Consider the following 23,110-nt stretch of genomic DNA (forward strand, 5'->3'; position numbering starts at 1 on the left):
AAATTTCAAGGAAGTTTAGGTTCAAGGATTATTTAGAATTGCTAAGATCATACATCTTATGATGTTTACCATCAGGCATCTAAACAGCAGAGCAAAGCATGAATTTATAATTCAAAAGAGACTAATTAAAAGGACCGTTTACCACAGATTAAATGTCTCCTGTGTTATAACCCACAAAGCACTCCTAGGCCAGAATCCTTGGCTCACAGAGAAATATCTTCTAGGGCCGTAGTCGGCAAACTGTGGCTTACAAGCCACATGCAACTCTTTGGCCCCTTGAGTGTGGCTCTTCCACAAAATACCATGGCCTGGGCGAGTCTATTTTGAAGAAGTGGCATTAGAAGAAGTTTAAGTTTAAAAAATTTGGCTCTCAAAGGAAATTTCAATTGTTGTACTGACGATGTTTGGCTCTGTTGACTAATGATTTTGCTGACCACTGCCCAGGGTCTTCAAAGTATAAAGGGACCCTATTGTAAATTCATTTTCTCATCTCTTCTTGCCACTCTTCAACTCACAAACTCTACCTTCTGGCCATATCCTGTTCTCCAAATTGAACTAACTCCCTCTCCTGCCCCTGAAATACCCTAATTTCCAGGGCTGTTCCAGATTCTCTACAACCCTCTGCTCTTTCCTGCTTCTGGAACGTTGGATTCAGCCGTTCCCCGGACCCAGAATGCTATTGCCATCTACCTTCACACATCAAATCCTCAGGGCCGCCGGCATTGCTTCTCTTCCAGACAGCTGTCTCTTTCTCCCCAAGTGCCCAGGAATGGGGCACCCCCGGCCCCTGAGGCAGCCTGCCCAGGCCCTTCCGGAGTTCTCAGCACACTCGGCTCTGCAGCTGGTCACTAGGACCATCTGATCCCTTAATTAGCTTAATGAGCTTCAGGTTCTTTGGAAGAGAGGCTAGTCCTCGGGGGGAGGATAACAGAAATTATCTCAAAAGGCTGAGGGAAGAAAAGGGTTTCCAATCATGAGGCGGCTCTCTGGGCATGCAGGTAACAGCAGCAGGTAAGAATGTGGGCCTGGAGCTAGACCACCAGATCTGAATCCTGGAACAGTCACCTACCAGCTGACAGACCACAGCACAGGCGGGTTACCTGCCTCCATATGCCTCAGTTTCCTTATCTGTAAAATAAAAAGAGAAGGAGATCCTACCTCCTAGGACAAACTGAGTTACTGTGCTTAGAACAGGGCATGGCTCCTGGCACAGGCTCAATAAATAAATGTTGGCTTTTTCTGACATGGTATGGAAACTGTTTATTGATTTGTCTTTTCCTTATTTATTTGATTTCTTCCCTAAATCTTGTCTCACTCATGGTTATATTCCCAGAGCGAGACACACAGTGACTCACTTCTAGATGCACAGAGCTGGCTTCTAGCAGTCACCAAATGTTTGATGAAAAAAGCATGCATGGAGTTCATTGGTGATATCACATATTTTACACAAATATTCTTAATAAAACGCAGTTCTTGCCATCCAGGACATTTCCCCTTCTCTCTGCCTGACCAAACTCTTCTCACCTTTCAGGCCTCCTGTTAGGAGTGGGCCTCTACCACCTGTAAGTCCTTTCTCTAACCTCCTAATTCCAGGGGGTTCTGCACTCATGCAGGGCACTCGCACGCACATCACATCGTGCTGTAAAGTCCAGCCACTTCTCAGCTTTTCCCAATAAAGTGTGAGCTGGGCAAGGACAGCAACCATCTCCTACACACGCCCATGGCCTCGGCACCCAACACCATGCCTGGCACACACGGGTACTCAGTAAACCTGCGGCCAATGGTTTCTCTTTCACCACCGAGTGCCAGGAGGAGTCACTGGTGGGAAGCCAGACCATGGGCCGTCGTGTTTAAACTCCAGGTCATCAGCACAGATCCACTCCCCACCTGTGTGAAGGAGAGTGAGAGAATCGAGAAAGGGGCCAAAGGTGGGGAAAACCACTGGACTTCTTTCTTTTTTTACCCTTTTTCTTTTTTCCCTTTTTTTAAAATATATTTTATTGATTTTACACAGAGAGGAATTGAGAGGGACAGAGAGTTAGGAACATCGATGAGAGAGAAACATTGACCAGCTGCCTCTTGCACACACCCCCCCACCAACTGGGGATGTGCCCACAACCAAGGTACATGCCCTTGACTGGAATCAAACCCGGGACCGTTCAGTCCACAGGCCGACGCACTATCCACTGAGCCAAACCGGTCCTGGCTGGACTTCTTTCTTACAGAAGAATTAAGCATCAACTTGGAGACAGGAACCTCCAGCCCAGTATCACTGTCACCAACGTGGCAGGTGGAAGACTCATGACTGACTCTCCTCGAGGACAGAAGTAACAGGGCGGCCAGTTGTCCCGCTGCCCAAAAGTGGGGCCTTTTGCGTTCACTTTCCTGGTTTTCTCAAGCAGAATAAGAGTTAATATTTTAGTATTAATGACAAAGCAACAGGGCATGTGGTGGGAGGGTAAGAAAGCACGCCTCTGAGGAAAGCAAAGGGCTCCATAAGCAGCGTGGTCTAAGAAAGAGGGAGGGGAATTAACATTCTCTCAGCACTGACATGAGCCAGGACCCATCACTTAATCCCTTGTGGTAAGTACTGTTATTCCCACAGTGCAGAGGGGAAGGCTCCAGAGCTGGTGAGACCTGCCCAGTCAGTGACTCAGCCAGACACAGTTTGCACTTGAATTCAAAGCCCACACTCTCACCTTCCCTTCCAGTTTCTTCCTCAAAAATCATGCTGCCTCCAAAGTACACAGCAAGTTTTTGTTTTTGTTTTTGTTTTCACAGCAAGTTTTAAAGAGGAATCTCAAAACCCTTTCTGTAGCGGGTACTTCTACTAAGAAATCCACTGCATTTCCTCTTCCATCGCAAGGGACTACACTGGGAACAGAAAATACCACCCAAATGAAATGCACTCTGCTACTCTGCTGCACATGATCCCGCACAACCCTTGATGGAGCGCAGTGGTGGGGGAAGAGGGGGAGGAAAGAGAGGTGGAATGAACCCGGGAGCTTAATTAAGAGCTGGCGAGACTGTGTGAATATTAAGGGTGGAGAAGCGTAGCAAGTCGGGCCTTGGTGGCAGATGGTGAAAACAACTCTCAGATGAGACAGGGGAAAGGGAACCCTTCAGCTGCTGCAAAGAGCCCTGACAAAACTCTAGCTCTCCATGACAGGCTACAGAGCAGGAGCGCAGTGAGATGGCAAGACAAGCCAGGTGGAGGGGTGATACCGAGACAGTGAGGGGAGCACTTAGCAGGGATGAGGAGAATTCACGGTGGGGCCTCAGGACCCAGATCTGAGGCAGGAAAGGCTTCTTGCTTCCTCTTTTATCCATTCATTCACTCCATCATTTGGAGGGTATTTCTTAAGCGCCTACTCTATGCCTGGCACTATGAAACGCAGGAGGGAAAATAGAGACCAGGTCTGCCCCAGTGGAGCTCATGGCCTAGTGAGGGAGGCAGAGATTATCCAGGTAATCAGGTTGTGACCATTTCAAACGGGGATGAGTACTGTCAGTGTGCAAATGAAACTGGAGACTGACCTACGGGGAGGGGAGGCGGGGGGGGGGGGGGGGGGGGCCAGGGAGGTTTCCACTGCTTGAGCGAGCAGTGAAGGATGAAAAGGTGAAGTACTCACAAGTGGGCGGGAGGGGATGGGGAATACAGGGAAACGGTGTGGGGAAGGGTGGGAGGCAAATCTGGAGAGTGCCAGCTGCATGAGGGCTTCCTTACCCCTTCCAGAAAGAATCTAAAACACCGTCCTGGCTCCATCTGTCTGGTTCTTCAGCCGACCCTGATGCACAGGGGATCCCCGGGGGCCTTCAGCCTCACCTGGGGGTGATCAAGAACTGGCTGGGCTCCCATAGTCTTTGTGAACTGGTGTCACACACCCACATGCTGACCCAGGCCCTGTGGCCCTGTGCATGCTGTCACCTGTTGTCCCACCACCCCTGCCTCTTTCCTCATTCATTCTCATTCTACCAGCCTCAGCTTGCATATCACATCCTCCAAGGAGCTCATTCCTAACTCCCCTTCCAAACTCTTCCTACACCTCCCTCAGTGTCTCCTGCATATCTCCGTGACGGCATAAGGTATTTCAATGATTTGTCTGAACGGTATCTGGTATACAGCAGTTGCCCAGTGGTTGAGTTAACATATAACAAGGGATAATATGCACAATATGTAACATGCTCTAAAAATCAAATAGAAAACTACCAAGACCCAGGTAGAAACATGGGCAAAGGACTGAAATAACAATAGCTAATATTTGTCAAATGTCTACCATATGCCAGGTAATAGGCTAGGGGCCTTTTATGAATGAAATTACTTATACTTTACCCCAGCTCCATGAGGTATGAATATATCTGCATCTTCTGAATGAACAATTTGGTCCAGAGAAGCTAAGCAATTTGCCTGAAGAAATATGGCCAAATGCCCTTGTCCACCCATCGTACTGAGTGTTACCTTCTCTACACTTGGCCCAACTATGCTTGGGCCACTCCCAGGGAGAGAAACACAGTAGCAGGAACATGAGAAGATGCTCATCCTCGTCTGCAAACTAAAATCAAAACAGCAGCGGCTGGGGAAGCATGACAATGACTGGCAATGAGTGTGCATCCTTGGAAGCAGCCTAAAGCCTAAATGCCCATCAGAGAGAGGACCTGCACACTATAAAGCCCTGGGCCACTAAAGTAAGGAAGCAGATCCACATGCCTGGCACAGACAGGTTTCTGAGTTTAAAGCAAGATGTTCTCACCATATCTGGCCTTTACTCAAAGGCCATCTTCTCAGAGGAGGCCTTGGTTTCGTAGCTGTGCACATGTGTATGTATGTCTTTTCATCTAAGGCCCAGAGAAAAATCACTCAGGACCAGGGGGTCCACCTCCCTGGCACACCAAGTCAGCATCTTTGGAACCATGGGAGATGCTTCAAAGGAAGGCTGCCAGAACTTCCTCAGGAACCAGGGAAAGGTGTGCTGATTTGAACCAAAATCCTGGAAGTGCCTTTTTTTTCCGTATAAAATGGCTCCCAGACCTCTGACAGCTTCAGCATCGCTAGACCTGACACCACATCCCAACTCCTGGCCTCGGTGTTCTGTGTCAACTCTGAGCCTCAGTTTCCCCACCTAGAAGCAAGGCCATTCGTAGCTAACCCTGATATGATGCTATGTAGTTAAGTTGCTAAGTCCGAAAACCACTGTGGAGATGACATAGTATCCGGACAGCAGACACAAAGAACGAGGCTTAGACTTTGGAAGGAGTTCAGCATCACCATATCATCGGTGTGAGGGTGAGGGTGGTGGACAAGCTGTGAGCCTGGGGGTTCAGCCCAATGGAAAGGAGACGCTTTTCACTAATGGTGAACTGAGTTTTAGTATGGTTTTGCAACCCTCTGCAGACTCTTACTGCTAGCACATGGGGTGGAGTTCTACTCCCCTGCCCACTTACTTTGATTTACCACTGATGATGAATGGCAACTTGGAAACAGGTGTTTTGTTTTGTTTTGAGGTGTGCTTTTTTTTTTTTTTTTTTTTTTTTAATGTGGTTGAGAGAAGAAAGCAGTATCTGAGCTGGCAGGGAAAGTAATTAGTCCATTTCCGAATCTTGACAGTGGTCAAGATTCCATCTGCCTCTTTCGGATGCCAAAATCAAATCCAGGATCAGGAAACCAATTGGGAGCATGGATTCCTCGCCTTGGACCTGCCATGGGTCAGGTTCGCAGTCAGATTTTCCATCACAGCCTGGCACTCTCCACTCAGAGGCAGTGGCCAAGTTGGACCGGTCTTCACATAACCACATAAAAGGGTTTCATTAGCAACAGTCACTTACTTGCCACACGTTGAAAGACAAAACATAAGAACCCCTTAGGTTTTTGTTGTTGTTATTGGTTTGGAACATGACCCACTTTTGAAAAAGAAAACGGTTGGTCAAAGTCTGTTGGCTTGGGAGTGGGTGTTTGAACTGTGTTAAAAGAACAGCTGTGCCCAGGGAAACAAATACCTGTGCTAACAGAGGCCGCAGCATGGACACCCTCTGTGGACTTCCTGTGATTTTATTAGAATGTCTTGGGGCCGCTGCCCATGACACATGGGCTGCCCTGGGCCTCTTCCAGGGACAAGCTGGGCACCTTCAGAAGCAGCGGTGATTCTAAAGGTCATGAGCTGGGGCCCCAGTTCAGGGCACAGAGTGAGAAGTTTCTGGCACAGTCATGATTTTGAGGAAGTACTGAGGAGATGGTAGTAGGCCCCGGAAGGTTATTCAGGACTTTGACAACTATGTCTTCAAGTGACATTGACCTATAATTTTCCTTGCTCTTCCTCCCGTCTGGTCTGGAAATCAGACTGGCCTCAACGGAGTTGGAGTGCGTTCCCTTTTTCTGTTCTCTGCAACCATTTGGGTAAGAGAGGGATTATCTGTTCTAGAATATTTGGTAGACTTGCCCGTAAAAACGTTGGGCCTTCTGTGCCTTCTCCCCTGCTTCTTTGTGAGAAGTCTATAATGGCTGAGTTAATGACTTCTTCAATAGTTACTGTTCTATTCAGGTTTCTAGTCCTCCTTGTGTCTGTTTTGTTAGTTGTATTTTTCTACTGACCACTTTATCCAGGTTTTCAAACTCAATGACATAGAGTTAGTCATAGTATCTCAGGCTTGGAAGGATTATTTGCATCCAGGGAAAAAGCAAAAGGGTGAGCCCAAGAAGTGGCTCCTGCCCCACCAGCACTCCTGGCCCCATTCAAGGCATGTGTGCAGAACCGACTGTGATCTGGGGGCCAACTCTGCCTGGGTTTCTCTTCTCATCCCAACCTGAACTTTTGTAACCTCAGTATCCTTGATGGTGTGGGTATATCAACAACTACCATTTAGGACTGCTATAAGGATCACAAAAAGCACTTTGTAAACTCCAAGGCCTCATCATTCCCATATGCTCAAACTTTCAATTTATAAATTTTCAAGAAGGCAAACTTAAGGTCCAGGCCAAGGTGCTTCAAATCTCCCCAGTGCCATCAACTGGTATTCTCCTTGTTTTTCTTGAATTTATTGGGATGGCCTCAGTTAATAAAATTATACAGGTTTCAGATGTGCAATTCTGTAATACATCTGTATATTGTATTGTGTGTTCACCACCCCAAGTCCAGTTTCCTTTCATCACCATTCATTCCCACCCCCTCCCCCACTTTACCCTCTTCTACCTCCACTCTCCACTCTTTCCCTCTGATAATCACCATACTGTTGTCTGTTTCCATGAAGTTGTATTTTTTTGTTGGTGGTGTGTGTGTTTTGTTTTGTTTGTTTAATCCCTTTACCTTTTTCACCCAGCTCCCGAACCCCCTCCTCTCTGACAGCTGTCTGTCTGCTCTCTGTATCTATGAGTCTGTTACCACCAACCGGTGTTCTCAATCACTGTCTGTCATTTTTACCTCAACCATCTTGGTGCTTATCTGTCTGGAGCAGTGGTTCTGAAACTGGGTCCCTGGCCCTGCAGCAGGATCTGAGAACTTGCTAGAAATGCAGATTCTCAGTCCCCCGCCCCCAAACCTACTAAATCAGAAACTCTGGAGTTAGCACAGCAGTCTGAGTGGGGGTTTTTGTTTGTTTTCTTATTTGTTCTTTCAGTTTTAGTAATCTGTGTTTTAACATCCCCCTCCCCCAGGATCTGATACTGGTTTGATGTTCCAGAGCCCTATATTCTTGGAAGTCCCAGGGCATGTCCCATGCTCATGTTCAGTTCTGAAGTGCTGTTCAACTCCATTATGTTCAACAAAGAAAAAAAAAAACTATAATCATGCTGAAAGAGCGAGTAGGAAGAGATAAATAAACATTTTACAAGTGAAAGCTGAGATAACTTTAAAGATCAATGGAGGGAACATGACGAACGCTGCACGTTGGTGTGGGATGACTCACTCGATGATAGGAACAATGCTGAAAACACGAATCAAGCAGAGTGTCTGGGATGCAGTGCCTGTGCGACAGAGAACAGTCTCAGGATACAGGGAAAATGACCTCAAATTCGTAGAAATGTGAACACAGGGCCACAGGCTCAGCATCAGGAGTGGAAACTCATGGGCTTCATGGGAGTCCGGAGAATGCTGGGCATCTGTGTGTTGTGCTGGGGATTAGAGTGACAGGTTGGCTCCTAGTAGGGAAAGGCTCGCCTGAATAGTGTCAATGCTCTAGCTCAGTGGTCAGCAAACTCATTAGTCAACAGAGCCAAATATCAATAGTACAAAGACTGAAATTTCTATTGAGAGCCAAATTCTTTAAACTTAAACTTCTTCTAACGTCACTTCTTCAAAATAGACTCTCCCAGGCCGTGGCATTTTGTGGAAGAGCCATTTGCAAGGGGCCAAAGAGCCTCATGTGGCTCGAGAGCTGCAGTTTGCCGACCACTGTTCTAGCCTATTAGCAGGCCAGAGAGCACGAACCAGTCTTCCTAGACCAGACCACAGGAGTTAGCTAATAATCGAAAGTTTTTCCATATGGATGAAACTGCTCTGTTTTACAGTAAAAAGAGATGCCTGGTAGGAAGTGCATCAGATGGAGAAATTATGTCAGATTTTAAACTTTGAAGGACCAAGTCAAAGTGAAAATCCAACCATTATCTTTTGGATCTATCCCAATGGATCGGTAAACCATCACTTACAACCAAACGCATCCACAGGAGCCTACTGGACATACATACCCAGGGCCATTAAAATTCAGCATTTAAAATGCAGAAACCACCCCCCCTCCGTATCTCCTGAGATCCCGATTCATTCAACTGGGGTGGAGCCCATTTTTAACAAGCTCCCTAAGGGATACTGAGGCAGATGGTCCCTGGACCACAGGGCCGACTGCCATTATGGAAGAAAAATTGGAATCAAGAGCTGTACTGAGTCGCTTCACCAACACTGCTGGGCAGAACGCAGCCTGAAACCAAAACACCCCCCTCCGGAGCCCCGATTTAGCACTTGTTCCCACAGCACAGATCAGGGAAGTCAGCAGTAAATGAGTAACGTGTTACATAATTTGCTTCTCTGTATGCAGAACCTTAATCCACCAAAGAGAAGTTAAAACCATATAAAAAGCAACAGCCCACCCCCAAAACAAATGCTGGCGAAGCGTAGCCAGGTTCTCCCCAGCCACCTTCTGCCAGACAAGGATGAGTCCTCCTCGGTGCTGAAAACCCCATCAGCTCGCACTTGTGCCACTGGGAACTGGACCCTTTGGTCAAGATGGCCGGGAACGGCAGGAGGAAGGGAGTAAAAGAGGAGGCGGAAGAGGACATCTGTTCCACGTGAGCACTGACATGGCATCATCAAGGCTTCCCTCTTGTTGAAAGCATAAGTGCAAACATGTACTTGAGTATACCTCTGACCCGTTGCTGGAAAGTTCTGGAACCACAACACACCTTCTGTCTTGGATCTTGTCCAAGAACCCCAAACCACCCTCTCTCTCTTGAAAGGATTCCAGTCTTTTCCTCTCCCCAGTTACCCCAAGACCTGAACAATGAGCTAGTTCTCACCAGGGTGTTGAAGGCTGACAGTGGTTGGGACATTTATCACCCAAGCGACCACAGAAGATGTCAAGAGGGAAATGGCAAAGGCACACCATGTATAGAACATATGTATGACTCCTAATGAGCCAGGCTCAGGAGTTCTCAACTAGTTCTAGGCTGAGCTAGAGACATCCACTTTGAACTGATTGGAGCGTACATTGTAAGTTTCAGAGGAATTAGTACTTAACTATCTTTTTATTTTGCTACTCCAAACAGCTAAATAGTGACTAACCTTTAGGAAGTTTTCAAAAAAATAAGTACTGAATTGACTTACATTGACAGCTGATATAAAACTTAATTGCCACCCTCATATTGCCACAGTGCATTGTGGAAAAACCATCTTCTCCCTGGACACTGTGGCTCTGTTGGTTGGGTGTCATCCCGTGCACAATGAGGTTTCTAATTTGATTCCCAGTCAGGGTACATGATTGGGATGTGGGCTCGACCACCAGTGGGGAGTGTGCAGGAGGCAGATGATCTATGTTTCTCTCTCCTCCCACCTCCCTCTATCTCTCTCTTAAAAACACACACACAATAAAAATATATTTAAATAAACAAATACAAATAAAAACCCATCTTCTGGGCTCTACCCCAGACATAGTATATCAGACTCTCTGGGACCTGCTTTCTTAACAAGGTGCCAGCCAATCTTACACATGTGCAATCTGAGAACCACTGCCTTCACCTTATGGGGATTCTCCAGGACCCCAATGCTGTGGGATATAATTAAACAACAGGGCCCTTTGGGAACACTCAGAGCAGAACACAATAAAGGCAGGCAGTGTCCTCCTCTCTGCCACGGATGGGCCCCAGTGGAGTACAGAACACAGGGAAAAAAGGGGGCCAACCAGACACCTGAGGTGAGAAAGGTCTGGAGAAGCATTCTGGAGCTCAGGTTGGATATGAACAAAACCACCTCTAATCCCAATGTGGGGTAGCATGCCCATCATTAGATCATGAAGCAGGGGGCTCCAACTAGGTCAAAGGATGGAGAGCAAATGGCTGGCACCCTGCCCCACTTGGGAAAGTTGCAGGGAACAAGAGGTACACCTTTGCCTAGACTTCTCCACTGCCTTCTCTCCTTCATGCTGCAGTTTGGCAGCTTAAGTGAACAAACTGTCCTCCCTCATGCCCATCATCAGATCTCCCACCTCTCTGCAGCCACATTTTGAGCCAGGACAGGGCACTTCTACCAGCGGGGAATGAGGAATCATGCCCAGATTCCTTCTGTCTGCATCCCAGGAGCCTCAGAAGCTCCCCTCGCCAGCTACCCTCCCTAAGACAGGGAATGCCTTTACTGCCAGCAGTTGTCTATCACAGGAGCACCAAACACAGATGTTTGTGCCAGGCCTCATTTACACGAGCCCACTCCTCCTGGAAAGATGAGTTTTTTAAGCAAATACTGTTTACATATGGTAGCAGGCAGAGTCATGTCAGCATCAGGAATCCCCAGTCGGAAACGGGAATCAACCTGGGGCAGAGACTGCTCAATAAATCCTGACTGGGTGAAACTCCTCTCTGGAGAAGGAGGTACCTGCAAGCGATTGCTCCGATTCCCGGGCAAGAGTCCCTGAAGACATCACATTCTCCCCAGCGGGACAAGCTGAGCACTCGGAACTCTGAAAGCACCATCACCCATCCCTCCGGGAGCTCTTCCAGCCTGTCCCACCAGTGTCCATGCACCCCTGTTCCCACTCACACCCTGGTTCCACCCAGGCCATGGAGGACCCTACTCTGTTGGGCACAGGCACTCCACACTCGTGCAGGATTTCCTCACATCCCAAGGCTCAGGGTACTGGCAGCTAAGGAAAAGAATGGCACCACACACACACACAGATATCCAAGAGCTAGGGGAGTGCACATAGGAGGTACACACAGCTAGCCTGGAAGACTCGGCCGTAAGGACTCAGTCCGGGAGCAATTTGACTATTAGAGCAATGTCTGGCTTGGGAGTGTGATTTACCTGGGCTATTGCCTCCTCTGACTTTAAGTTTGCCTTCGGGAACTCGGTAAGGGGGAGGAATTCTATCATCTTTGCTGTTACTTCCAGGATGGAGTAAGAAGTTAGGGGCCAACCAAAAAGAATGTGCACAGGAAGGGATGGGGCAGCATGTAGGATATAACTCAGAATTGGAAAAAGGTCATGTGTGTTAGTTATAGATGAGGGGCAAGAGGTTCCAGCTTCCACATGAGTTAGTAGAATCCAAGTCCAAACTGGGTCTGAGGAGGACCAGACCCCAACCCAGACCTCACCTCTGTGGATTACCCTGCCAGGCCCCCCAGGAGATTGAAAGCAAGGGCTCTAAGAGGTGTGTGCCACCCCAAAAAGGCACTGGCCCTCAGGGGACATGAGCCTCAGATCCTGATAGGTCAGGACTTTGAGATACACTCACAGGATAATGTCTAGGATGGTTACCATGGCCTAAGGTGCCTTCAAGTGCAGTCAGGAATCTTGAACCCATTCCAGCCCTTGATTGGAATACCACTGGCCTGCCCTCCCCCACATGCACGGGTGTCTGTAACCAATGTGAGCACATGGCCAAGTCCACATGGCCCTAGGTGAGGGAGACCAAAGGAGAATTACTGCCTAGCTAAAAGTCAGGGGCAGATGGGGGTCCTGTGTGTGCATGCAAAGCCCCCACCCGCCTTGGCTGGAGCCAAACGCAGGAGAAAGACAAGCCACCTACCGAGCCCGTTCTCTGCCAGTGCCGCATGGGTGATCTCACACTCGCCCAGGTCTTGCTCACCGATGTCATTCAAATCCAAGCCGGGCTGGTGGGACCCATTTCCAAAGTGCCTCTCGTCCTTCTCAGATCCAGTGTCCCCGTTTTCCATTCCATTCTGAGCCTTTTTCAGGGGTATTATTTGCAAACCACTGGGGGTAGTCCTGTAAGACACCGTCTTGGCGGCCCTGTCGCCTGCCGCAGGGGGCTTGGCGGGATACCCTTTCTTCGGCTTGGACAGGGAAGGGTTGATTCGCTTCCGTTTATGAGAAGTCCCCTTGCTCTTCCCAGACTCCGAAGGTCTGCTGGAGAGTTTCTCCACCGAAGGGCCTCGGCTGTCGCGCAGGAGCTTGGAGGCGCTGGCCTGCTTCCCTGACTTGATCCTCTTGTCCTTGGACACGTGCAGCCCATTGAACTCATCGATAAACTCCTCACAGTGCAGGAGGTGGTGCTCTGGCTCCCACGTGTCCTCCGTGCTCCCGTAGCCTTTCCATCGGATGAGGTACTCCCATTTCCCTTTCTTGTTCTTTCTCTTGTCTACAATCCTTTCGACCTGGGATACAAGATGAGAGCCAGGAAAGAGAGAAAGGGGAAAAAAATCAGTCCCAGATAAACAAGAACAGCACAAAGCCCTCAGGACAGAGGCTACGTCCTGGCCAGGGGCAGGGGGCAAGGCCCGTGACACTTTCAGGAGAGGTCAAGGTGGCTGGTTTATTTTAGGACATCACTGAATGGAACCCAAGGTACATGGTCATGTCCCATGATTTGCTGATGCTATGCCTGGCTGGTGGCATCTGTCTGTCCATCCATCCAAGGCTTATTCTTGCTTGAAATCACATTGCAAGTTTTCATGACAGATCTTTATTCTTTTCATTGCACCAAAGTAGAATCAGACATTTAAAGGCCAATTTGCTGTTGGTTTTTCACCCCTGCTGCTGCTACTACTACTACTACTACTACTACTACTAATAATAATAATAATAATGATAATGATAAATAATACATAGTATTTATTAAGCATTTATATGGTAGGCACTACTATGCTGATGTAACCTTACTTATAATACTAATTATTAGTAACATTCATTGGGCACATATGAGGCAGACATTACACTAAATGCTGGGCATGGATGTCTCCATTTCCTTTTGTCCTGATAACAAACCAATGCAGTAGGTATTCTTTCTAATCCCATTTTACAGTGAGGAAACTTGGGCTCAGAGAGATGAAATCACTCACCGAATTCCAATCTGGTAAAGGCAGGGCTAGGATTGGAACCACACTCCCCAGAGATGTATTTTCTTAATCATTATGCCATACCAACTCTCATTAACAAAAATCTCCCATACTGATAAAAACGAATTGATTTGCCAAAGCCCAATTCCTCCCATTCAGAGCCCCATGCTGCAACACGGGGTGAAACTGAGGCAAGGTGATAGGTAATATTAGCAAAGACCCTATTATGTGCCTTATATAACCCCATGAGTGTATTCATACTACCATTTGATAGAAGAAGGGATTGAGGATAGCCCTACAATGCAGGGCTAAGAGGGGTGAGATCTGAATCTAAATCCATCTGGCTATAAAGCCATGTACTACTGTCTTCATACCTTCAAATGTAAGATAATCTCCTCTGTCTTCAAGTAATCCCATGGAAAAACACACTTAGGAAAATGCCAGTCCTAAAGCTAACAGCCATTGTATCTAGGTGAAGGGTATATGAGGGTTATTTATTTATTAACCTTTCAACTTTGCTCTAGATTTGAATTTTTTAATTAAAAAAAATGACAGAAAAGTTTAATTCTCTACCCCCAACAAGAAAAATTTTAAGGAAAGATTAAAAAATTACATTCAAACATTTATTATATTTCCATGTCAACATAATATACTTTTCTAGAATAGAAATTTGGCATTAAGTAATAACCTAAAAATTTATAAATAGAAAAAATAATATGAGAGGGGTAAGTGGGTATATAGTTGATAATTATTGAAGGTGGGGAAAGGGTATGTGAAGGTTCATTACATGACTGTTAACATGTTTGAATTTTTATGTATCATTTTTTCCATAGTAAAAAGTAAGAAATTTTTGAACACTGAGATTTTTGCACCACAACAGAGGCTATGAAAAATAATTAAATGACTTCCATTTGCACTAAATAAATAAGCAAATAGCTAAGACATACTGCTTCTTCATAATACTGCTTCTTTGTAGACAATTTTAATTGTCTCCTTAATTGATTAATCTCCAAATAGGCTTAGTCTATTAAAATTTCTTTCCTTAGAAAATGCCCTGTGAACATCTGTTTTAAATGTAGTAAATAATTTTTAGCAGTATAACACAAACTCTAACAGCTTTAAAAAGTAAAATCATACAAAGCTAATATAACTTCCAATCTTTGGGTCACGGAAAGGGACTAGCTAAGGCCCAGGGGTCCTCAAACTTTTTAAAGTGGGGGCCAGATCACGGTCCCTCAGAGAGCTGGAGGGCCGGACTATATGAACTACTAATTCCTACTGTAACACCTCGGCTGCGCTCACTGCCCAAAAAACCTGGTGGGCCAGATCAGACTCCTCTGCAGGCCGCATGTGGCCAGCGGGCCGTAGTTTGAAGACCCCTGATAAGCATTCATTTATGATAATGTTCAGGAAGTCAAGGTGTTTGTGGAAGAGCCTGCAGTTTGCACATTTGGAGGATGTTGAGGGGGAAAAACCTCCACAGGTTGACAGAGGGAAGAAAGTGAACAAGCAAACAGCAGCATTCCCAAGAACACCAACCTACGAGGGTCAGAAGCAAGCCCACATATGTCTGGGGAGCTAAGGAATTTGTGTTGACAAGAGGGTCTCCAGCTTCGGAAAGCATATGCTTGGCCCCCAGGATGGAGAAATTTCTTGCCCAGATGAAGCAGAAAGCCATGCTAGACAAAGAGCCAACATAATGAATAGTCTTGTAAGGTGGATGGGTAGGTGGAAAGGTGAATGAATGGGTGAATGGAAAAATGGATAGTTAGTGGAAGAATAAACAGGTGGGAGGACAGTAGAATCAGGGATGAATAAAAGGATGGGTAAATGGACTGATGATGGATGGGTGACGGGTAAAAGGGTGAGTAGAGAAGTGAATTCTGGAATAAATGGTGGCTGGATAGCACTCACTCATCCAAATGAGTGTGATACTGTATTTAAGAGCACGGGCCATGGAACAAGACTATCTGGCTTCAATCTCCTGCGAAGCCTTCTATCATGTGTTCTTGAGCAACTTACTAACCCTCTTTGGGCCTCGGATGACTCATCTAGCAAGGGGGAAATAACAGTACGTCATAGGGTAGCTGTGGAGAGTATACAAATAAGTAGTTTTGCATTCCAAAGTAAAGGTCACTTAATCTTGCAAATTCTCCTGTGAATACAAACCTTGATGGTAATCTAGAGACAGATCATTTCCCTATCCTGCAGAATATGACCTTCTTAGACTACACAATGCCTCCCTGGGAAGAAGACAAAGTCCTCCTGCTTAGATGGCTCTCAGAGTAGGGCTGCTGGAGAAGCCTGGGGAGTCAGCAAGGGTGCAGTGTCAACACCCCTAACTGGAACCACAACAAAGGTGGGGGGAGGGGCAGCTTGGTTTTCCCCCTCCACATTACCGGAGGATTGAGTCACAGAGTCACAAGTGGCTTTATAGGTGACGGAAAGGCCACTGCTGTCACCTCTGGTCCCATCCACAAATCCACTGCATGGTACGACCACCACTTCTATTCAAATTAATCCAATGCCAACAATGAACACTATGAACAGGGTTGTCCCTAATAGTCTGATGTGTGGGGAGGAAAAACTGTGGGCTCCACCACTTTCTAGCCACATGACCCTGGACAAATTGCCCAACCTCTCTGACCCTCAGTGTCCCCATCTGTAAAATAGTAATAGCATTAATAATAACAACAACAATAATAGCAATGGCAGCAGCTACCTGAAAGGTTATTGGGAGAAAGGAAGGAAGGAAGAAAATGGGGAGAGTAAAGTGCCCGAACACTACAGAGCACAAGGAGGTGAGTGGAATTGCTCTAATACGTATGAAACTTCAAAGGACAAAAGGGCTGTTATATACATTGTTTCCTCGACACTTTAAACATTTTTTTTAAGTTTTTTTTTTGTTTTTTTTTTTAGGTTTAGGAAAACAATTGTTTTTTCTGAAAGACCAAAATGCCCACAAGGAGTTCATACCCCATCATACTTCAAATGTGCCATTTCCTGGGACTTATCTCCTTCCTCACATACCGTGTAGGTTTTCTGACTCTCTTCTCCTCGTTTTCTCAGGAGCATCACAAATAGAATCAGAATCCTAATTTGTTCTGTTGCTAACAAAGGCCCATGTTATTCATGACCTGATCTCGCGAAGGATTGCAACCTTCTCTGTCCGAGAAATCCTTTCTTCCTCTTAAGCTCCCCCAATCTCCACCACTATCCCCTAACTCCACACACCTGCTGACAACAGAGACCTGGGCCTCCAGGTGCTGGGGGCTGGTTCCTGATGCCCCCACCCCCTACCTGCACAGGACCCCCTCCACCCTCCACATGGTGACAACCCCATTAATCCCCTTCCCTTTTCCATGCACTTGATAACCACCACGTGGGTGATATTTTAAAACTTTATGCTCATACCCACCCACCAGCTTCTCTTTTCAAAGACAAGCAAGCTGAGAATATGGACTATTCCTTAGAGTTCAATCAAATCATTATAACATTTACTCTCTGTAATTGCAGCTAGTATGGCATGCCATTCTACTGCAGGTTGGGGCAGGAGAATTCTGATGCATTATTAGTGGTGCCACAATGACGAGTGAATAGCTATCTCATTAGGAAAACTAATTATGGCAATCACCATTATTAGAACACCAGTGGCCTGGTGCATGTATTCATCACATTGAAATGAAATTAACTAGAAGAAATATTTTAATATCGTTATTCACCCTTTCTCTATAATAGAAGTGTCAACCAAATTCACGATGGACAATGACAGATCAAAACACATGCATGTGATTGGTGCCAGCAAGAGCTTTTTAAGTATCACGCATGCGTGGGTCAACTTAGCCTTTTATATATACAGAATAAACTTGCTTAATTAGACGTGCTTTCTGATTTAAATGAACTTTTTCCAGCCCAGTGAAGCACCCAACTTCTCTATCAGGTAATTGTCAGCAACACAGCAGTAAATTTCAACATGAAGCAGATTATTAGTGTAGATCACGCAGGGAGAACAAAGGGTAAAATATTTAACTGCAGCAGTGTTTGACTATATTCTGCACAGTGCAAAAACCTGAAGTCATTTTTGAGGTCCGCCATTTCTTACTTCTTTCCAGTCGGGCCAAGTTTCTGAACTTTCTAAATCTCTGTTTTCTTGCTAATAAAAAGAAAATATGATTCTACTGAGTCTCCTATCTACCTACTCCAGGACTTGTGTGTGGATCAAATGAGATGAGGCTCTGGAAAACACTTCACAGATATTTGGGTAAAGTATAAAATGTTTGCACCTGGCTATAAAGCAAGTCAGGTACCTGGACTGAAAATACTACAAGGAGGCCAGTAGCCAGTGCGAGGAAGCCAGGCGTTGCTATGTGACCTCATTATCCATCGCCCACAGCGACCGTTTTGGGCTGGGCTGGGCTGGGCTGGGCTGTGGGCCGCATTTTGCACCATGGGGTCCCAGCAGCGTTGGCTGTAATTTGGTGGGCTGTCACTTCAAGGTGGTGGCAGGGCCTGTGTTCCACTTGAGGGGGACCGAGTATTGCTTTGTAGTTCCCAGGTCCACAGTGCCGTTTCTTTGTAAATAGCCAGGATGCATCATGGCAGCTCCTGTCCAGCATCATTCGTGCACTGGCGGGGTGTGTGTGTGTGTGTGTGTGTGTGTGTGTGTGTGTCCCTCAGCCCAGTCTGCCTCCTCTCACAGTCCAGGAGCCCTCAGGGGATGTCCTATTGACAGCTTAGGCCCACTCCTCGAGGGGAGCAGCTGCTGCTGTCACTGCTGACTGCCTCAGCTGCCAAGTTGTTTTCCTCAACATGGACTCTAGTCCCTTCACCATAAAAAAAAGACAACTTTCTTCAGGCAATTTCAAGATGTCTCTTTCATAAGATATGACATTTATCTCCTTTTTTATCCTCACCTGAGGATATTTTTCCGTTGATTTTTAGAGAGCATGGAAGAGAGAAGGAAGACAGAGAAAAACATCAATGTGAGAGAGACACTTTGATTGGTTGCCTCCTGCATGAGCCCTGACCTGGGACCCAGCCAGGAAAGAGCCTGTAACCTAGGTATATGCCCTTGATCAGAATCGAACCCAGACCCTGGGTCCACAGGCTGAGGTTTTATCCACTGAGCCAAAGCGGCTGGGGCAGGATATGACATTTCTTAGCCCCTCCAGCAGCGGACCTTCGTTTTTTTCCTCCAGTAGTGAGGTGGAAAAGCCCTAGATCAACTTTTTGGATCCTTATTACCCAAGTTACCAAGAACACTGCGAGTGGTGTACCGAGAGCTTAGCCAATGAGCGGTCAGAAAAGGTGTTTCCTCTGCAGCTCACACACAGAGGTGGGACTGCTGGCGCACCACAGCTGGCAGGCCCCTCCGTCTCCACTCTGGGCCTGCTCAAGCCACCACGGAGGCTTGGGCAGGCCCCTGTCTCTGCTCCGGGCCTGCAACATCCGTGGCTTGCTTTACCTCGCACGCAGCCTCCTCCTGAGTGGTCGTGACATTACAGTGTCTAGGATATATATATATACATACATATATACACTAAAATCTAGGAACTGTGCTAAGCACTTACCTATAAGGTATTAGATTTTTGCCTCCACACCCAGGCTTTAAGCTAGGCATTATTATTCTAACATCATTTGACAGGTGAGGAAACTGATGCTCCAAGAAAGTAGGTAACTTTCCCTGGATCACGTAGTCAGTAGGTAGTTAGCCAGACTGAAACCCTAAGGAAAGGAGAGAAAGAAAGAGGGAGGGAGGGAGGGAGGGAGGGAGGGGAAGGAGGGAGGGAGGGGAAGGAGGGAGGGAGGGGAGGGAGGGATGAAAGGGAGGAAGGGAGGGAGGGGAGGGGGGATGGAGGGAGGAGGGAGGGATGAAGGGGAGGAAGGGAGGGAGGGAGAAAGAGAGGGAGGGATGGAGGGAGGAAGGAAGAAAGGGAGGGATGAAGGGGAGGAAAGGAGGGAGGGAGGGAAGGAGGGAGGGAGGGATGGAGGGGAGGGGGGGATGGAGGGAGGAGGGAGGGATGAAGGGGAGGAAGGGAGGGAGGGAGGGAGAAAGGGAGGGAGGGAGGGAGGGAGGGAGGGAGGGAGGGAGGGAGGGAGGGAGGGAGGGAGGGAGGGAGGAGAAAAAGAATAAAGGAAGATGACCATGCCTACTATCTGCTCAGACATATACCAGAGCAGCCATCCCTGGACAATCCCTGATTCTGGATCTCAAGCCACAGATCCACCGGACCTCTCTTTGTGTATCCTTTCAACATCCTGGGATGGCTCCCTTGGGAGTAGAAAGGTACAGGGACCACATCATTACAACTTGGAGTTTGAAGTCCTTGGGAAAAATAAATACAAGAGAATTTGGGGAGCAACTAGGTATGGGCTGTGCCAGGTCTAGAAGACTGCTTCAGATCTTCTAGTCAGAAAAGGCAGTACAAAGAGGCGGCACTTCCTGCTCCATCCAGCAAAACTACACCAGGAAAACAGACCAAGACACTCAGCTCCGTGCCATGTAGTTCAAGCATCTCTGGGTGAAAGTCTGAACGGGGAACTCAGTGGCATCCAAATAATGAGGGGCCAAGAAGAATCCCACACCCACTGTACTGGAAAATGCAAAACCAGAGAGACCTTTCTTTGATCAAAACACACAGATTAAATACTGGCAATAGTATTCTCACTGCAGGACATATTTATAAAAACTCCTAAAGCATATAAGAATATGATCCTAACTAAAAATTCTCAGTAAAATCTAAGAAAAGTATTACTATACATTTAATGATAACATTTGTGTCATCTTTTCAAATACTGCAGAAAATATGAGCTCTGTTTTTGAGAGAGGCAAAAAAGGATAAGTGGTGAAATAAAACCAACAGGTAAAGAAACGGAAATAAAAGAAGATTCATTTACATAAGAAAGGATGCAAGGAAACCACAGGCGGGGAAATGCAAGGAAGAAATAAAATGTCCATTGGAACCAGGGAAGGACAGAATCCAAATGCTGAGAATCAAATCAGTGAGATGGACAACATACTTGAAAAGCTATCAAGGAATGCAGAAGAACGCAGATTTTTAAAGAAAACATTAAGGAAAATGAGAATAGCTATCAAGAAAAGTTAATAGGCACTCCGTCAATGTAAGTCTAGCAGAGGAAAAAATCAAAATGGAACAAGAACGCTTAGAAGGTGGATAGAAGAAATCTCTGTATCTTGAGTCTGTCTGTCAAAAAAGATCTCTCTGAGGGAAAAAGCAGAGGTTGAAAGTCAATCAGCTTTACCTCTACTCTTTCAAAACTTCTTAATTTCAAAAAATTAAACTCCCCCCCCACCCCACGCACACAACAACCCTACCCCAACCAAAGGACAAAGTCAGGCAGACTTCAGAGAGCATTAAATGCCAGATCACAAGTTGAAAAAAGGAAATATTGTAAATTTAAGAATTTTAAAACCAGTTCAATGAACTTTCAGATGTGAAAGAGGAAGACAATTCATGTGTAAAGGGACAAAATAGTAAACTACTCTTTTGAAAAATGAGCTTGGAGGATCGCACAGTGCCAGAAAATAAGAAAGTGTTCAAAAATAAGTGAATAAATAAAGTAAATGATGGGGGAGTGCCTAAGGAACCCAATGAAATGTTCCCAATGGCAAAAGCTGAAGTAATTTAAGTAACAAAATAAACAGTTACAGTACTACATTTATAACCCCAAGAATAAAATAAATATCTGTGAGTTCCTCTGTTATTAAAAAAAATAATAAAAATGAATGAATCATCAGAAGTTGGCCTGCAAACCAAATCTGGCCTGATGCCTGTCTTTGAAAAATGAATATTTATTGCCCTGCCCTTGGCTCAGTAGATAGTGTAGGCCCATGGACTGAAGGTCTCAGGTTCAATTCCAGCCAAGGGCATTTACCTGGGTCCCAGGCCTCATCAGGGCATGTGCAGGAGGCAACCAATCGATGTGTCTCTCTCACATTGATGATTCTCTCTCTGTGTGTCTCTCCCCCTCTCTTCCACTCTGTGAGGATTAACAACAACAACAAAGGTTTTTTTGTAACATAACCATGCCCAGCCATTTATGCATCTATGGCTGTTTCACACTAAAGAGCAGAGTTAATCACATGACAGAGACCTATGGCCCACAAAGTCTAAAATATTCGCAATCTAAAGTCTGCTTATTCTGGAATAATTAAATAATTAAATCTAAAGTCTGCATCTGAATAATAGTAACAACAATCATAAAACCTAACAATTGTAAAATTCACTACATACTTATTCATTTATTTTGTCAAGAACATCAAAGTAAAAGTGAGGAGCAAAATGCAATCAATTAGAAATAAAGATTTTTTAATTAAAAATACTCACTAAATACATAATAGTCATGAACTTTTCTGCATTGAATGGAGAATGGTTGGACAGTCCTTATAGAAGTATTCAAATAATAAATTTAAAAGAATAAGGGACACAGAGAAATCAGCATTAGAATACACAGTAATAACTGGTACAGGCAAGATTCACACACAAAAAAAATGCTAAAATAAGTGGTAAAACTTCAGAGAGAAATGGATATTTGCATAGCCTCACAGTATCTCCCCTGACATATTAATTAACCACCATGATAGTTTTAACAGATGCCCACCAAAGGATATCCCTCCCTTTAGGAGGCAGAGCTTAATTCCTCTCACCTGAGTGACTGCATTTAATTACTTTCGAACAAACAGAGTGGGCAAAGGAAAAACAGTAACTACAGCTGAGAAATCAGGCAAACCCCAGTGATCAAGGTAATAGCACTAGTGATAAACCATGCTGAAGTCATATATATTCTGATATGATTCACTGAGAAGGCCACTTCCCCTTGCTGATATGATCCCCAAACCCATAACCTCATGGGGAAAAAACATCAGACAAACCCAAATTGAGGACAGTCTACAAAATACTTGACCAGTACTGTTGAAAAGTGTCAAGGTCATACAATCCAATGAAAGACCAAAATACTGTCTTCGATTGGAGGTTACTGAAGAAAAGTAATAACTAAATGCAATATGGATTGGATACTGAAACAGAAGGGGATAGTAATCATGGAAATACTGGTGACACCTAATTAAGTCTGTAGTTCAGTTCACAGTGCAGCACCGATGTTAATTTCTTCGTTTTGATAAATGTACATGGTATCAGATATAAAGAATCATGAAACCTGGTTAAGGGGGTATATGGGAAGTCTTGTGTACTATGCAACTCTTCTGAAAAATACATAATTACTTCAAGTGTCTTAAAATGTACAACTATGGGTTGTACTACAACTTTTTTACTGTAAAAGCATCTGAATAATAGTAACAACAATCATAAAATCTAACAATTGTAAGAATTCATTACATACTTATTCATTTATTTTGCCAAGAACATCAAAGTAAAATTGAGGAGCAAAATGCATTCAATTAGAAATGAAGATTCTTTTAATTAAAAATACTCACTAAATATATAACAATCATGAACTTTTCTGCATTGAATGGATAAAAAATTAACTTTAAAAAATTCAACAGAAAATAGAAACAATCTGAATATTTACACTCAATATTTTCAGACTGAGGCAGTTCAAGAAGATAGAAAATATGGATGTAAAGAATCTGAATTATACAATACA

At 45.4% G+C, this 23,110-nt stretch overlaps 1 protein-coding gene across 1 annotated transcript in view; it reads right to left on the reverse strand.

Moving 5' to 3' along the window:
• Positions 1–23,110, reverse strand: part of CDYL2 (chromodomain Y like 2) — a 150,736-nt gene that overhangs the window by 41,337 nt on the left and 86,289 nt on the right. The window contains exon 2 of the mRNA XM_084905121.1: positions 12,217–12,805. Within this exon, the coding sequence (XP_084761247.1) occupies positions 12,217–12,805 (589 nt within the window). The remainder of the gene's footprint in view (positions 1–12,216; positions 12,806–23,110) is intronic.

This window comes from Pipistrellus hanaki (assembly GCF_964339955.1).
Source record: "Pipistrellus hanaki genome assembly, chromosome: 15".
Lineage (NCBI taxonomy): Eukaryota > Metazoa > Chordata > Mammalia > Chiroptera > Vespertilionidae > Pipistrellus > Pipistrellus hanaki.